Source organism: Delphinus delphis, chromosome 1 (assembly GCF_949987515.2).
Source record: "Delphinus delphis chromosome 1, mDelDel1.2, whole genome shotgun sequence".
In the NCBI taxonomy this organism is placed as follows: domain Eukaryota; kingdom Metazoa; phylum Chordata; class Mammalia; order Artiodactyla; family Delphinidae; genus Delphinus; species Delphinus delphis.
The window spans coordinates 87,407,135-87,424,667 of NC_082683.1; the positions used below are offsets into that span (position 1 = coordinate 87,407,135).

Below are 17,533 nucleotides of genomic sequence, written 5' to 3' on the forward strand. Positions count from 1 at the left end.
CCACAGTGGCTGTATCAATTTACATTCCCACCAACAGTGCAAGAGAGTTCCCTTTTCTCCACACCCTCTCCAGTATTTATTGTTTCTAGATATTTTGATGATGGCCATTCTGACTGGTGTGAAATGATATCTCATCGCAGTTTTGATTTGCATTTCTCTAATGATTAGTGATGTTGAGCATTCTTTCATGTGTTTGTTGACAGTCTGTATATCTTCTTTGGAGAAATGTCTATTTAGGTCTTCAGCCCATTTTTGGATTGGGTTGTTTGTTTTTTTGTTATTAAGCTGCTTGAGCTGCTTATCAATTTTGGAGATTAATCCTTTGTCAGTTGCTTCATTTGCAAATATTTTCTCCCATTCTGAGGGTTGTCTTTTGGTCTTGTTTATGGTTTCCTTTGCTGTGAAAAGCTTTGAAGTTTCATTAGGTCCATTTGTTTATTCTTATTTTTATTTCCATTTCTCTAGGAGGTGGGTCAAAAAGGATCTTACTGTGATTTATGTTATAGAGTGTCCTGCCTATGTTTTCCTCTAAGAGTTTGATACTTCCTGGCCTTACATTTAGGTTTTAATCCATTTTGAGCTTATTTTTTTCTATGGTGTTAGGGAGTGATCTAATCTCATACTTTTACATGTACCTGTCCAGTTTTCCCAGCACCACTTATTGAAGTGGCTGTCCTTTCTCCCCTGTACATTCCTGCCTCCTTTATCAAACATAAGGTGACCATATGTGCGTGGGTTTATCCCTGGGCTTCCTATCCTGTTCCATTGATCTGTCTTTCTGTTTTAGTGCCAGTACCATACTGTCTTGATTACTGTAGCTTTGTAGTATAGTCTGAATTCAGGGAGCCTGATTCCTCCAGCTCCGTTTTTCATTCTCAAGATTGCTTTGGCAATTTGGGGTATTTTGTGTTTCCATACGAATTGTGAAATTTTTTGTTCTACTTCTGTGAAAAATGCCAGTGGTAGTTTCATAGGGATTGCATTGAATCTGTAGATTGCTTTGGGTAGTAGAGTCATTTTCACAATGTTGATTCTTCCAATCCAAGAACATGGTATATCTCTCCATCTATTTGTATCATCTTTAATTTCTTTCATCAGTGTCTTATAATTTTCTGCATACAGGCCTTTTGTCTCCTTAGTTAGGTTTATTCCTAGATATTTTATTCTTTTTGTTGCAATGATAAATGGGAGTGTTTTCTTGATTTCACTTTCAGATTATTCATCATTAGTATATAGGAATGCCAGAGATTTCTGTGCATTAATTTTGTATCCTGCTACTTTACCAAAATCATTGATTAGCTCTACTAGTTTTCAGGTAGCATCTTTAGGATTCTCTATGTATAGTATCATGTCATCTGCAAATAGTGACAGCTTTACTTCTTCTTTTCTGATTTGGATTCCTTTTATTTACTTTTCTTCTCTGACTGCTGTGGCTAAAACTCCAAAACTATGTTGAATAAGAGTGGTGAGAGTGGGCAACCTCGTCTTGTTCCTGATCTTAGTGGAAATGCTTTCAGTTTTTCACCATTGAGGATGATGTTGGCTGTGGGTTTGTCATATATGGCCTTTATTATGTTGAGGAAAGTTTCCTCTATGCCTACTTTCTGCAGGGTTTTTATCATAAATGCGTGTTGAATTTTGTCGAAAGCTTTCTCTGCATCTATTGAGATGATCATATAGTTTTTGTCCTTCAATTTGTTAATATGGTGTATCACATTGATTGATTTGCGTATATTGAAGAATCCTTGCATTCCTGGAATAAACCCCACTTGGTCATGGTGTCTGATCTGTTTAATGTGCTGTTGGATTCTGTTTGCCAGTATTTTGTTGAGGATTTTTGCATCTATGTTCATCAGTGATATTGGCCTGTAGTTTTCTTTCTTTGTGACATCCTTGTCTGGTTTTGGTATCAGGGTGATGGTGGCCTCGTAGAATGAGTTTGGGAGTGTTTCTCCCTCTGCTATATTTTGGAAGAGTTTGAGAAGGATAGGTGTTAGCTCTTCTCTAAATGTTTGATAGAATTCGCCTGTGAAGCCATCTGGTCCTGGGCTTTTGTTTGTTGGAAGATTTTTAATCACAGTTTCAATTTCAGTGCTTGTGATTGGTCTGTTCATATTTTCTATTTCTTCCTGATTCAGTCTTGGCAGGTTGTGCCTTTCTAAGAATTTGTCCATTTCTTCCAGGTTGTCCATTTTATTGGCATAGAGTTGCTTGTAGTAGTCTCTCATGATCTTTTGTATTTCTGCAGTGTCAGTTGTTCCTTCTCCTTTTTCATTTCTAATTCTATTGATTTGAGTCTTCTCCCTTTTTTTCTTGATGAGTCTGGCTAATCCTTTATCAATTTTGTTTATCTTCTCAAAGAACAAGCTTTTAGTTGTATTGATCTTTGCTATTGTTTCCTTCATTTCTTTTTCATTTATTTCTGATCTGATTTTTATGATTTCTTTCCTTCTGCTAACTCTGCTGGTTTTTTTGTTCTTCTTTCTCTAATTGCTTTAGGTGCAATGTTAGGTTATTTATTCGAGATGTTTCCTGTTTCTTAAGGTAGGATTGTATTGCTATAAACTTCCCTCTTAGAACTGCTTTTGCTGCATCCCATAGATTTTGGGTCGTCGTGTCTCCATTGTCATTTGTTTCTAGGTATTTTTTTATTTCCTCTTTGATTTCTTCAGTGATCATTTCGTTATTAAGTAGTGTATTGTTTAGCCTCCATGTGTTTGTATTTTTTACAGATCTTTTCCTGTAATTGATATCTAGTCTCATAGCATTGTGGTCGGAAAAGATACTTGAAACAATTTCAATTTTCTTAAATTTACCAAGGCTTGATTTGTGACCCAAGATATGATCCAACCTGGAGAATGTTCCATGAGCACTTGAGAAAAAAGTGTATTCTGTTGTTTTTGGTTGGAATGTCCTATAAATATCAATTAAGTCCATCTTGTTTAATGTATCATTTAAAGCTTGTGTTTCCTTATTTATTTTCATTTTGGATGATCTGTCCATGGGTGACAGTGGGGTGTTAAAGTCCCCTACTATGAATGTGTTACTGTCGATTTCCCCTTTTATGGCTGTTAGTATTTGCCTTATATATTGAGGTGCTCCTATGTTGGATGCATAAATATTTACAATTGTTATATCTTCTTCTTGGATCGATCCCTTGATCATTATGTAGTGTCCTTATGTGCCTCTTCTAATAGTCTTTATTTTAAAGTCTATTTTGTCTGATATGAGAATTGCTACTCCAGCTTTCTTTTGGTGTCCATTTGCATGAAATATCTTTTCCATCCCCTTACTTTCAGTCTGTATGTGGCTCTAGGTCTGAAGTGGGTCTCTTGTAGACAGCAAATATATGGGCCTTGTTTTTCAGCCAATCTGTGTCTTTTGGTGGGAGCATTGAGTCCATTTACATTTAAGGTAGTTATCGATATGTATGTTCCTATTCCCATTTTCTTAATTGTTTTGGGTTCATTATTGTAGGTCTTTTCCTTCTCTTGTGTTTCCTGCCTAGAGAAGTTCCTTTAGCAGTTGTTGTAGAGCTGGTTTGGTTGTGCTGAACTCTCTCAGCTTTTGCTTGTCTGTAAAGGTTTTAATTTCTTCATCAAATCTGAATGAGATCCTTGCTGGGTACAGTAATCTTGGTTGTAGGTTTTTCTCCTTCATCACTTTAAATATGTCCTGCCAGTCCCTTCTGGCTTGCAGAGTTTCTGCTGAAAGATCAGCTGTTAACCTTATGGGGATTCCCTCTTGTGTTATTTGTTGTTTTTCCCTTGCTGCTTTTAATATGTTTTCTTTGTATTTAATTTTTGACAGTTTGATTAATATGTGTCTTGGCATGTTTCTCCTTGGATTTATCCTGTAGTGGACTCTCTGTGCTTCCTGGACTTGATTAACTATTTCCTTTTCCATATTAGAGAAGTTTTCAACTATAATCTCTTCAAATATTTTCTCAGTCCCTTTCATTTTCTCTTCTTCTTCTGGAACCCCTATAATCTGAATGTTGGTTCATTTAATGTTGTCCCAGAGGTCTCTGAGACCGTCCTCAGTTCTTTTCATTCTTTTTTTCTTTATTCTGCTCTGCAGTAGTTATTTCCACTATTTTATCTTCCAGGTCACTTATCCATTCTTCTGCCTCAGTTATTCTGCTATTGATCCCCTCTAGAGTATTTTTAATTTCATTTATTGTGTTGTTCATCATTGTTTGTTTCATCTTTAGTTCTTCTAGGTCCTTGTTAAATGTTTCTTGCATTTTGTCTATTCTATTTCCAAGATTTTGGATCATCTTTACTATCATTATTCTGAATTCTTTTTCAGGTAGACTGCCTATTTCCTCTTCATTTGTTAGGTCTGGTGGGTTTTTATCTTGCTCCTTCAACCGCTGTGTGTTTTTCTGTCTTCTCATTTTGCTTATCTTACTGTGTTTGGGATCTCCTGTTTGCAGGCTGCAGGTTCGTAGTTCCTGTTTTCTTTGGTGTCAGTCCCCAGTGGCTAACGTTGGTTCAGTGGGTTGTGTAGGCTTCCTGGTGGAGGGGACTAGTGCCTGTGTTCTGGTGGATGAGGCTGAATCTTGTCTTTCTGGTGGGCAGGTCCACGTCTGGTTGTGTGTTTTTGGGTGTCTGTGGACTTATTATGATTTGGGGCAGCCTCTCTGCTAATGGGTGGGGTTGTGTTCCTGTCTTGCTAGTTGTTTGGCATAGGATGTCGAGCACTGTAGCTTGCTGGTCGTTGAGTGAAGCTGGGTGCTGGTGTTGAGATGGAGATCTCTGGGAGATTTTCGCCATTTGCTATTATGTGGAGCTGGGAGTTCTCTTGTGGACCAGTGTCCTGAAGTTGGCTCTCCCACCTCAGAGGCACAGCACTAACTCCTGGCTGCTGCACCAAGAGCCTTTCATCCACATGGCTCAGAAGAAAAGGGAGAAAAAGTAGAAAGAAAGAATTAGTAGAAGTAGAAAGAAAGAAAGAAAGAAGGGAGGGAGGGAGGGAGGGAGGGAGGAAGGAAGGAGGGAAGGAAAGAAAAAAGAAAGAAAGAAGATAAAGTAAAATAAAATAAAGTAAGATAAAATATAATAAAGTTATTAAAATAAAGAAATAATTATTAAGAGGAAAAAAAAAAAGACGGATAGAACCCTAGGACAAATGGTGGAAGCAAAGCTATACAGACAAAATCTCACACAGAAGCATACACATACACACTCACAAAAAGAGGAAAAGGGGAAAAAATCATAAATCTTGCTCTCAAAGTCCACCTCCTCAATTTGGGATGATTGGTTGTCTATTCATGTATTCCACAGATGCAGGGTACATCAAGTTGATTGTGGAGCTTTAATTTGCTGCTTCTGAGGCTGCTGGGAGAGATTTCCCTTTCTCTTCTTTGTTCTCACAGCTCCCAGGGGCTCAGCTTTGGATTTGGCCCCACCTCTGCGTGTAGGTCACCGTAGGGCATCTGTTCTTCGTTCAGACAGGATGGGGCTAAAGGAGCAGCTGATTCGGGGGCTCTGGCTCAATCAGGCCAGGGGGAGGGAGGGGCACGGAGTGCCGGGCGAGCCTGTGGCGGCAGAGGCCGGCGTGACGTTGCACCAGCCTGTGGCGCGCCGTGCGTTCTCCCGGGGAAGTTGTTCCTGGATCCTGGGACCCTGGCAGTGGCGGGCTGCACAGGCTCCCCGGAAGGGGGATGTGGATGGTGACCTGTGCTCACACACAGGCTTCTTGGTTGCGGCAGCAGCAGCCTTAGCGTCTCATGCCTGCCTCTGGCGTCCGCGCTTTTAGCCGCGGCTCGCGCCCGCCTCTGGAGCTCCTTTAAGCAGCGGTCTTAATCCCTTCTCCTCGCGCACCAGGAAACAAAGAGGGAAGAAAAAGTCTCTTGCCTCTTCGGCAGGTCCAGCCTTTTCCCCGGACTCCCTCCCGGCCAGCCGTGGCGCACTAACCCCCTACAGGCTGTGTTCACCCCGCCAAACCCAGTCCTCTCTCTGCGCTCCGACTGAAGCGCGAGCCTCAGCTCCCAGCCCCGCCCACCCCGGTGGGGGAGCAGAGAAGCCTCTCGGGCTGGTGAGTGCCGGTCGGCACCGATCCTCTGTGCGGGAATCTCTCCGCTTTGCCCCCCACACCCCTGTTGCTGTCCTCTTCTCCATGGCTCTGAAGCTTTCCCCCTCCACCACCCACAGTCTCCACCCGTGAAGGGGCTTCCTAGTGTGTGGAAACCTTTCCCCCTTCACAGCTCCCTCCCACTGGTGCAGGTCCCGTCCCTATCCTTTCGTCTCTGTTTTTTCTTTTTTCTTTTTCCCTACCCAGGTACATGGGGGGTTTCTTGCCTTTTGGGAGGTCTGAGGTCTTTTGCCAGCGTTCAGTAGGAGTTCTGTAGGAGCTGTTCCACGTGTAGATGTATTTCTGATGTATCTGTGGGGAGGAAGGTGATCTCCGCGTCTTACTCTTCCGCCATCTCCCCGGAAGTCTCCAGAATTAGGTATCCTTTGATCAGCAGCAGCATCTTTTGAAATTGAAGTTGGATAGATTATATGGTGATCTGCCTCTCTTCAGAGTTCGACTGGGATATATGAGCCTTGGGAAAGGTGATATCCAAGATCCAATGGCTCTTCAGTTCCACAATTCTACAAGCTCCTAGAAGATTGGAAGTGTGGGCAGAACCTCATCATAAAGAGGAAATCTTTTCAGATGAAAGCCTTTTAAGCCGGGTCCCACAAGGGTCCTCCTGCCGGGTGTTGCTGGCCCCAAGGGAAAGCTTCGCTCTTTGATGAATGAACACGGAGACCGAAATATTTTGTATCAGTCTCCTTAAAGGAAAAGTTAGCTAGCCCCTGCTTTGGAGAATGGGCCAGAGTTTCTTGGTTCTTTTTATGTCAGGTAATTTTGGATTGTCGTCGGTACATCATAAAATAAAATACTGGATTCTCTTATTTTTCACCAATGAATATGGCTTCTTTTGTTTTAGCAGGCAAATAACTGGGTTGGACTGCAAACTCTGTTTCTTGTGTTCCAGCTCCAATCTCAAGTTAAATTTTTTTGTTTGGTCTAGCTGCTTTGCACCTGCGTTATGCATGTGAACATATTCAGGGATCAGTCAGAGCTATGGGAAAACAGGATTTGGGATGCCCTCTCTAGTGTTTTCCTTTCCAAGAAAGGAACTCCCCTCCCTTCACCCCACTCTCTTGATAGCTGCAGTTGACCAGCCATCAGTCCTCTGGATTTCTAGGCCAGAAACACTGCAGTTCCCCTGCCACCCCACACCACATACACAGTTGACTTCAACTGTCCTGAAACTAAAAACAGTGAAAACAGGGAACTCCAAACAATTTTCCTCCTCTGAGTGTGGACACCTCATCCAAATCTTCCTGCTTCTCATCACTCTCTGGGGCTTTCAGACAGCTGCTTTTTGAAGCTTACTCTAGTTTTCTGAAGGAGAGTCTATTTGGCAGGATCTTAGCCATTACTGGCAGTGGAAATCACATATTTAGAATGTATGGGTTCAGGAAATTCTTATCCACAGAGCTTGATTACCATGTCTGAGTACCTGATTGGGAACCAAAAATTTGTTTATGTTCTTACAAGAAACCCAGAGTACAATACAATTTCTTTTATGTGTTTATAAGATATATGAAGAAGATATACTTCTAAAGATATCACAGGGAGATCAGCTTGGTGCTTTGCAACGACCTAGAGGGACAAGATAAGGAGGGTAGGAGGGAGGCTCTAGAGGGAGGGGATATGGGGATATATGTATGCATATGGCTGATTCACTTTGGTGTACAAAAGAAACTAACAGAGTATTGTGAAGCAATTATAGTCCAATAAAGATCTATTTAAAAAAATAAAATAAAAATTGGGGGAAAAATCACTACTTAAGGTTTTTGGTAAAAAATAAAATAAGTAAATTTTAAAAATTAATAAAATCCATGAAAAACCACTGGAGAAAAATAAAGATGTGTTCTAGGAACTGTCTCTCCTCTAAACCAGAGTTATATGACCAGGCATTATATAAAATGACATTAACTTATTTGATAACGAAATAAGAAATTAAGCTGATACGAATTTTAGGGCAAGCAAACCTCCCAGATCTTTCCACCCAAAGATATAATCCAAGAGTAGTAATCAGATAAATATTTGTTTTACTGAGGTGAAATTCACATAACAGAAAATAATCCTTTTAAAATGGCATTTCTTATATTCACAATGTTGTACAACCACCACCTCTATCTATCAACAAAATATTGTCAGCACCACAAAATAAAATCTTATGCCCATGATGCAATTACTCCCCATTCCCTCCTCCACTCCCTCCCCTCAAGGCCCTGGCAACCACCACTCTGCTGTTGCTATGCATTTACCTATTCTGGATATTTCATATAATCATAATATGTGACATTTTGTGTCTGATTCACTTAGCATAATAGGTTTTTTGTTTGTTTATTTGCTGTTCCTCTTCTTATTCCAGCCCTTTGATGTCTCTGGTAGCCATGGAGAAGCATAATGTTCTGAAGGTTCATCTATGTGACAGCATGCATCAGTACTTCATATCTTTTTATGGCTGAATAATATTTCATTGTATGTATGTACCACAATTTGCTTATTCATTTATCTGTTGATGGACATGTGGGCTGTTTCCATCATTTGGGTATTGTGAATAGTGTTCCTATAAACATCAAATTTTTAATTATTTTTTTATTGTGGTACAATATACATAACACAAAATCTTCCACTGTAACTACTTTCAAGGATACAATTCAGTGCATTAAGTACATACACAGTGTTAGGTAAGCATCACCACTATCAATCTCCAGAACAATTTCATCATCCCAAACAGAAATTCTGTACCCATTAAATAACAGCTCCCCATTCCTCCCTCTCCCCCAGTCCTGGGTAATCACCCTTCTACTCTCTATGAATTTGACTAGTCTAGGTACTCCAAGTAAATAAATCATATAATAGAGGTCCTTTCTTGTCTGGCTATTTCACTTAGCATAATGTTTTCAAGGTGAATATCAAATTTTTTATCAAATAAAAACTACACATTCCATAGGTAAAAACTACTAAAGTTTAACACTGTAATCAAAAGCAATGACATCATCAACAACATGTACAAAGCACCTTTTGCTGGTACCACTTCCTTCCTTCCTCATAACTGCCCTGTGAGATGGGCTTTACAGATGAAGGAATGAGGCTCGGAGAAAATGAGCAATTTGCCCAACGACATGAGTCTTATAAATCAGACAAGCATGCTTAGGTCTTCCAGCTCCGCTCCCAGACTCCCAGTCTTTTTTATGTACAGGGTTATCTGCCTCCCAGCATACCATTTATAAGGATGGTCAGGAGACACTTATGTAGAAGGAACAGTCAGGGAAGCCTCCAAAAACAAGAAGGATTTTTGAGCCAGAACTTAATAAACTAGTTTTTGCTAGAAAGAAGGGAACAGAAAGGGCATTCCAGGCAGATGACCATCAGTGACCTGGGTGCAGAGATGAGCCTGGTGGGTATTGGGCAAGAAGGAAAGAAGCAGGGTGTGCACAGTGACAGTGTGTAACCTAATCTGATTTGAAAAGAGCTTAGAAGAATCCTTTCTTTCATTCCCATCTACAATGGATTATCTTAAACAAGGACCTTTGTCCTTTTTTTTTCCTTGCTTCACCAGAATATACAGACAAATAAAATTTCAGCCAAAAGCTACAGGTCCCCCCTAGGGCTTCCTGGCTGGCATCTGCTGCATCTGTCTCTTCCCACCACAACCTGGACTGGGACAAGATGTGGAGGGATGAATATCACTTAACACACATTAGAGCCAAAATCCTAATAACCAAGTAGGCACTTAAGTGTTATTCGATAACTTATGCCATAGGCTACCCACGTCCTTAAGACTGATTTCCAAAGATAAGAAAATAATAAAAACAAAAATAGCCTCAGTTATGAATGCTACCCCAACCACAACTTTCTAGAATTTGTTTCACTTTTTTTTCAAAAATAAATAGTTATTTTTATTTTATAGAAGAACCCATCTTTAAGAAGAAAACTCATGATTTTGCTATTTGAGGCAACATTGCTGAAGATATAAAGGCATTTCGTTTAACAATTACGCCTATCAAAAGATATCTTTAGGGCTTCCCTGGTGGCGCAGTGGTTGAGAGTCTGCCTGCCAATGCAGGGGACACGGGTTCGTGCCCCTGTCCGGGAAGATCCCACATGCCACGGAGCGGCTGGGCCCGTGAGCCATGGCCGCTGAGCCTGCGCGTCCGGAGCCTGTGCTCCGCAACGGGAGAGGCCACAACAGTGAGAGGCCCGCGTACTGAAAAAAAAAAAAAAAAAAAAAACTTTAAAAAAACAGATTGTTTATTACAAAATCAAGAAGGAAAACTGAGAGGAGCAACGAATAGGCATTTTCAATTTGTAGATGTCAACCATTCATAAGCAGAAGAATCATAATTTGATATTAATGAAAAGGTTTGTTGGTCTACTAAGGTTAGATGACAAAGACTTCTTTGGACAACTCTGTATATCAATTGATGATATATCAAAATAGTGCCAACAGATGAATCAATGAAAAAGAAAAGTTAAAATAGGTTAGCCTCAGCACTGGAAATCCAGCAAGCTCACGAATTTGAAAACGAAACCCACCAAGGTTCATCTTCTCCTTAAACAAATCTTTCCTTGTCAAATGTATGATATAATTTCTTAAGAGAATTTTATTAACCTTTAGGCCCCTAATAATTGAAAGTTAGAGGAAAATATTTTAGTATACATTTAACTTTCTATACTAAACAAAACGTTTTTAAATAAAGGCATTCAAAAGGAAAGTTTAGACTGTAAATAGCCTGGCACTTATAGAACATAAACACGGAAAGTTCACATCTCAAACCCTAAGCTACTTATGATAAACACCTGTATAAAGAACAAAAACATATCATTCTACCCAGTGAAAGATGTAAGATACATCGCTGAGGCTATTATTTATGCCAGATAGAATTTAGGTCCTTGGACCAATCAGAAAGAACACATAAAAAAGTAAAATATGCCTCCCTAAACTTTTTATTTTAAGAATGTAGAGTTTTGCTTGTTTCCTCTGCCTAAGATAGTTATGTTCATTTGTTACAAGGTCACGGGAATGTAAAGGGAAGTATCAAACAACGGTTATAAACAATCATGGTTAGAAAACAACTAGAATTGAAACCAGAAAATAACATTGGTCCCTAATTTCAGTTTGTAACCTATAACTGTTAGGAAAAGAAAAAAAGAGAGAAATTTTTCAAATAAATATTAAGAGTTGGTGAATTTTAAGAGAAATGCCATCCCAAGATATTATCTAAGTACTAAAAATGAATCAACACAAGTGAACAGTAACAAAGCAGTAGTATTATGGCGCCACCCACTGGCTAGAAGTCCTCATAGCAAACATGGGACCCAGTCATAAAATAGAAATTATTGGAACCGGAAGGGAAATAACATTGATAATTCTAATTCATTATAGCATCAGGATCTTCTAACAAAACAGTACCACCCATATTATTTTATTACCACAAGGACAAAGAATAACTCTTAAATATGTTCACAAGAGTGAATTTTATTAATTTTGAAATGCAAGTCTACAATCTCCAAAGGCTAAGACAACCTCAGAGTCAAAACAATTAGCATATAGAATGCCATTTTAGCTCTGTAGCTGAATATATAAAGACACTCTTAATCAGAAGATGCACACTTGCATTTCACTGCTAAGAAAGAAATTATAATATTAATAATATATTTAAATGTTAATGAAATGGTGTTAGCCCTACTTTCACCTTTACCAGGGAAGTAACAAAATACATGAAACAAAGGATATGTCCAAAACACTGGACCGAAAACGTGTTTCCAAAAAATTTTTAAGAAAGGGGGTAAGGGGAAAAAAATCCTAAAAAAAGACCATTCAGATAAACTAGTAAAAATAAATGTTTTCTTTAAAGTACCACAGCACCTTTATAGTCCAAAATATATTTACCTTAATACTATCTGCATTTTATCCTATGACATCTTTTATGTTTTTCCAAACAGTTATTTTCTTACATGCTAACATTCTTAAAACTTCAGCATAAAAAATATTTGAGTCATTTCTCCTCAAGTACAATCTTCCCTTTAAGACTCAGAATAATATGTAAAAGCTTGACATCAGTTTGTAGCCCATAGGACCCTAGTGAATGTTGATCTCTAAAGACCAGACTTCCGAATTTCTCTACAGACATGGCCTGGTCTTCCTAATTAGAAGTCATGAATACACTCCAGTCGATACAGGCATCAAGTTTTTTGGCTTGATGATAATTATCACCTGGTCTGCAAAAGCCAAGGTCTTCGCTCGCTCATAGATGGTTGATTGCAGATAAGAACATAGTGAGAAAAGTCAAATTCCCACAGACATAGATTGCTAACACCGCCTTTTTAAAAGCATAACCCTGAAAGAAAAAAATTGAGATATGAAAAAAAAGAATAACTATCATTAAGGTTTGTGTCAATAAAGAAGAAAAAAAGACTTACTTCTGCTTCAGCTGCAGTAAATGACTGGAGGATCTGAATTCTATCATCATCCAATATTTCATCTGTCAAGAATAAGAACATAAGTTTGTAAGGCCAGTGGGTATGCAGATAAACTAATTCTCAAAAAAAAAACAAACAAACCTGATTTGTAGCGTTTGCCGATTTCCAGGATGTTCATTCTCCCATTTCAAGTGACCAAATGTTGCAAACTTCTTGAATACTTAAGGCTCTCACAAATTAGGTCAAGCTGGCTACAGCATACATTTGTTAAAAGACTTTCTCCTAGTCAATAAACACCATACCAAACTCCTAACAATCCAAGTTTTAAGTACATATGTATTTTAAATGGCAAGCCATAATCTAGCGATCAAAAGTCCTTTAAGACTCAAAACCCATACAATATTGTAAATCAACTGTACTTCAATTAAAAACATCAAAGAAAGACTCAAACCCTATATATGTGACCCAATCAAGAACCAAAAAATGGTAGGACAGATATTTAGTACTCAGTTCCTAAAAGCTGCCCAGGCTCCTAGATTCACAGCACACACACTAGACAACAAACAGGTTTTGTTTTTAGAAGGCCACCTTTACTTATTTGAGGGGCTGAGAACTAGATAGGACACAAAAGACAGTCAGACTAGAAATCAAGCTAAAATATCACTGATTCTCTACTAATCTCTTCTAATGGCTACGGGTATCTTACCCTGCCTAGAGGTGAGACCAAAACAGACCTTGCCACTAGAGAGCACCGGCAAAATAAATCCTTCCTATCTAGCATGCTGGTTAGCTGGCTACATATGATGTATAGGGCAACCTAAGTGACAGCACACAGGAAGTTTGTCAAATAGGTAAAATTTGTCTGCAGCTTTGCCCTGTGTTGACCATGGGCATCTCTTCTTCCTCCATCTCAGGGTTCTCTCAGCTCCAGGCATTCAGGGCTCTCAGTGCATTCTAGCCCCAAGTCAGACCAGCATGAAAAGTAAAAAGTACCTACAAAGAAGGCCTCTTCCCTAAAACCTCTTTCCCTTGCATTTTACTCACTGATTCTAATACTAATGAATATAAAAAACAAACGCAGAAATTTTCCACTATTTTTACCACAGACTGAGTAATCAAAAGAGAAACTTTTAGTAAGCTACCATGTAAGGGTCAACAATTAGTGTCAAGAAACTAATTATATTCCAACAGTTTGTATAAAAGTGATTCTACATAACACTGCTCTTTCAACAGGTTACCTTTTCTAGAGAGTCGGTAAGTGTGTACCTCCAGAACAATCTCTGTCCCAACATGCCAGGCTACAAATCCAATCATTGTATAGGTTTTCCATGGCCCAGGAAGATTCAATCCTGGTAAATCCATTCCCAGGAACATTGTTGCCACTACATTCATAAGGAATAAATACATATACTCAAATGCAATTCAAGAGGTAACGTGTATGCATGTATGCATGTGTGCTAATTATATCAAGTAAAATATACTAGAAGAGTTTATGATATCAATTAGATTAATATTTAAGACCAAATAGTTAATTTAGTCTTTTTTTTAATTTTAACACCAGAAAGGCTAAGATGGGAAATTATAATTACAATCTACCAATTGTTAAAAAAGAGGTACCCAAATTTTTCAAAATGTTTTAAGTCTGCAATGTAGGAAGGGAGAAACGTATGGAAACCATTTCTGATTATACCTCCCCTTCCACGAATTTCTATAGACTGTAGAAATGTGAGGGTAGGAGGTGTCAGCTTAGATATTTCTTACATAAAGCATCAAAGTACACTGGATAATTATACTTGACTTTTGAAAAACACCTTTCCCTGGAAGGTACCATCCCCATGGAGAAAACCTGGAGACAGAGGGCTGGGACCCTGTAGCCCACTTCAGCCCAACCCACGACTGACCCTCAAGTTGAGCTGCTTAAATGTTTGGTCATCAGCATAGCTTATTCTGTTGGCAAAGGCAAATGCTAAAAAAAAGTCTCAAAAGGAGAGTTTTAAAGTCATTTTAAAAACCTTGAAACTGAAGTAATGGCTTAAATAGTTACCTCTAGAAATTACTTTCTGGATTTCAATGTTTGACTGATTTCTCCTCAACAGCAAATTACTCCAATTACTAATGCATCTAAAAATCATTTAAGCCAAATTACAACTTGCAATATAAACAACCTGCAATTATATATGAATAAGTAGCATCACAATTACTTACCTGCTATTATTCTAGCAGCTGTTCCCATACTCCAATGAGTCCACTTAAACATTTGCCTTCTACCAAATAAAGAACCAGTCAGTATTCTTGAAAGTGATGGAACTACAATTAATTCCTAAGAGAATAAAAAGCATGTAATTTCCCTATTGCCTAGGAATTAGATATCTGAAATACATTTTAAAACCTTTTAAAGTAAGTATAATTTATCACTGAATTTTATAAGATGCAAAAAAGGAATTGGTTTCCCAACTAATGACATCTACATTAAAAGCATTTATAAATAAAGACTTAAGTACCTTGGGTCATGTAAAGGTGGTCTGAAGGCTGCCGAAAGAAGCTGAAGAACTGCTAAAATCATCACTATACAACCAAGGTATGGGTGATAACCTGCATGCTGAACAAAGTTATATCATTTTAATGGTCTCAATCTTGCCGATCGATTAAACCCTCAGGTTAAAAATAATACACACAGATGTATTCTTAGCGTTTTTCTGTAGCTTTAAACATTTAATAATGATAGTTATAATAACAGGCACCATTCACTGAGTGTCTATACCAGGCACATACTTTATACATATTATCACTAATGTTCACTATGATGCTTGACAGTTATCAATATCCCACTTCTACAAATGGGGGAACTGAGGCTCAGAGATATCAAGTAATGCATCCAAGGCCACACAGTGTGTAAATGGTTGTGGTGGAATCCATGCACAGAATGCTGCCTCTTCCCACCAGGATGTTAGATGACCATCAACACCAGCACAGCCATCTGAAGCCCACCTAGGACTAGTTAGTATCTGCATGTCAGGAACAATCAACCCAGTGTATTTTAATTACTTGTTCAGACCTCTATGTTTCCTGGAGCTGAAGGTTCTACTTGATTCCTTGTAACCCATATGCTTAACAGAGCCTTAGTCACTCAATAAATGTTTGCTGATCAAGAGAACAACCTGCACAACCACTGTATTAAAATCTCATCTCCTCTGTTCAGAACGAAGGTCTAAACCAAGAAAAATCATCAACACAATATCTCAACAGTTTCGGTTACACTCCTCCCTCAGTGATGTGTGCCTGCTGAAAACAGCAGACAGTTGGATTAGACCACTTTGCGCAATTATTTCATTTAAAAACTTAAGAGAAGAATTAAGAAGATGCTCTAATACGTTACACGTTTAAATAGAGGGATATCACAGTCTGTTGTCACTGACTCCCATGCTTGGGAAGGCTCTAAAACCTGTGATCTAGAACAAGGACATAGTGGTTTCCAAGCCAAGATAGGACGATTTTGCAAATTAGGAACTAAAAGTTGACAGAAGAGCACTATAAAACTTTCAAGTCATGGACTCAGTTATACACAGATAAGTTATAACCTGGACCCTGGAGATGGAAAGTGCCTCTCTCTAATAAAAAACAGTAACAGCAGCAACAAAATTCTTATATATTTAGAATGTGCTGGGACTATCCTAAGTGCTTTCAGTTAATTAACTCTCAACCCTCAGAAAGCCTATAAGATAGCTACTCTACTATCCCCACTTGAGTAAACCGAGGGACAGAGAAGTGAAGCAACTTGCCCAGGGTGTCCCAAGTAATAAATGATGACATGAGGATTTGAATCCAAGCAGTCTGGCTGTACAACTGTGCTCTTAACCTTTTTACTACCATAGTCATAAACTGCAAAGACTACAAACTACAAAGTTTACAAAATAAGTATTACGCTTGTCCAAGTACCTGGATAAAATAAAGTTTCAATATCTTGAGTCATATCAGAAAATCTTCATAATTTCCTTTAAAAAAAAATTAGGTTGGCCATGGAGGTTCCTTAAAAAAACTGAAAATAGAGCTACCATACCATCCAGCAATCTCACTCCTGGGCATATATCCAGAGAACAGCATAATTCGAAAAGATACATACACCTCAGTGTTCATAGCAGCACTATTTACAATAGCCAGGACATGGAATCTAATCTAAATGTCCATCAACAGAGGAATGGATAAAGAAGATGTGGTACATATATACAACGGAATATTACTCGGCCATAAAAAAAGAATGAAATAACACCATTTGCAGCAACATGGATGGACCTAGAGATTGTCATACTGAGTGAAATAAGTCAGAGAAAGACAAATATCATATGATATTGCTTATATGCGGAATCTAAAAAAAGGGTACAGATGAACTTATCTACAAAACAGAAATAGAGTTACAGATGTAGAAGGTAAACTTACAGTTACCAGGGGGTGGGGGAAGAGGGGTAAACTGGAAGATTGGGATTGACATATACACACTACTATATATAAAATAAATAACTAATAAGGATCTACTGTAGAGCACAGGGAACTCTACTCAGTACTCTGTAATGGCCTATATGGGAAAAGAATCTAAAAAAGAGTGGATATATATATATGTGTAACAGATTCAATTTGCTGTACACCTGAAACTAACACAACATTATAAACCAATTATACCCCAATAAAATTTAAAAAAAAATAGGTTGATCAATCTATAAACTACCTAAAAAGCAGAAAAGAGGTTTCCTAATAATATTGTGACCCAAGAGTCATCAATCTTAGCCCTTGTAGCAACAGCCCAAACGGAAATATTAAATTTTAGTATCAAATTCTGACTGGCTCTTAAACTAGAAGAGTATAATGGAAGCACAGGCTCTGACCTTAGGTACATCTCCAATTCTCAATAAGCCTCATTCATTCATTCCATAAATATCTACTGAATATCTCATGTGCCAGAATCTGTTCTGGGTGTTAGAGATACAGTAGCAAACATACCAGTAAATATCCTGTCTTCTCATGGAGTTCACATACTAGT

General features: G+C 38.5%; 1 protein-coding gene across 2 annotated transcripts in view; it reads right to left on the reverse strand.

The window, feature by feature from the left end:
* Positions 1 to 8,146: 8,146 nt before the first annotated feature.
* The window catches only part of FRRS1 (ferric chelate reductase 1), a 52,835-nt gene continuing 43,448 nt past the window's right edge, over positions 8,147 to 17,533 (reverse strand). Inside the window, exons 12-17 of one of the 2 annotated variants that reach the window (XM_060026142.1) lie at positions 15,003 to 15,100; positions 14,707 to 14,765; positions 13,740 to 13,883; positions 12,502 to 12,563; positions 12,296 to 12,419; positions 8,147 to 8,641 (exon numbers count right to left, since the gene is read on the reverse strand). In XM_060026142.1, the coding sequence (XP_059882125.1) occupies positions 12,327 to 12,419; positions 12,502 to 12,563; positions 13,740 to 13,883; positions 14,707 to 14,765; positions 15,003 to 15,100 (456 nt within the window). In that variant the 3' untranslated portion in view covers positions 8,147 to 8,641; positions 12,296 to 12,326. Of the gene's footprint in view, positions 8,642 to 12,295; positions 12,420 to 12,501; positions 12,564 to 13,739; positions 13,884 to 14,706; positions 14,822 to 15,002; positions 15,101 to 17,533 lie in introns of those variants that run through there. The other variant, XM_060026149.1, reaches the window with a different exon arrangement.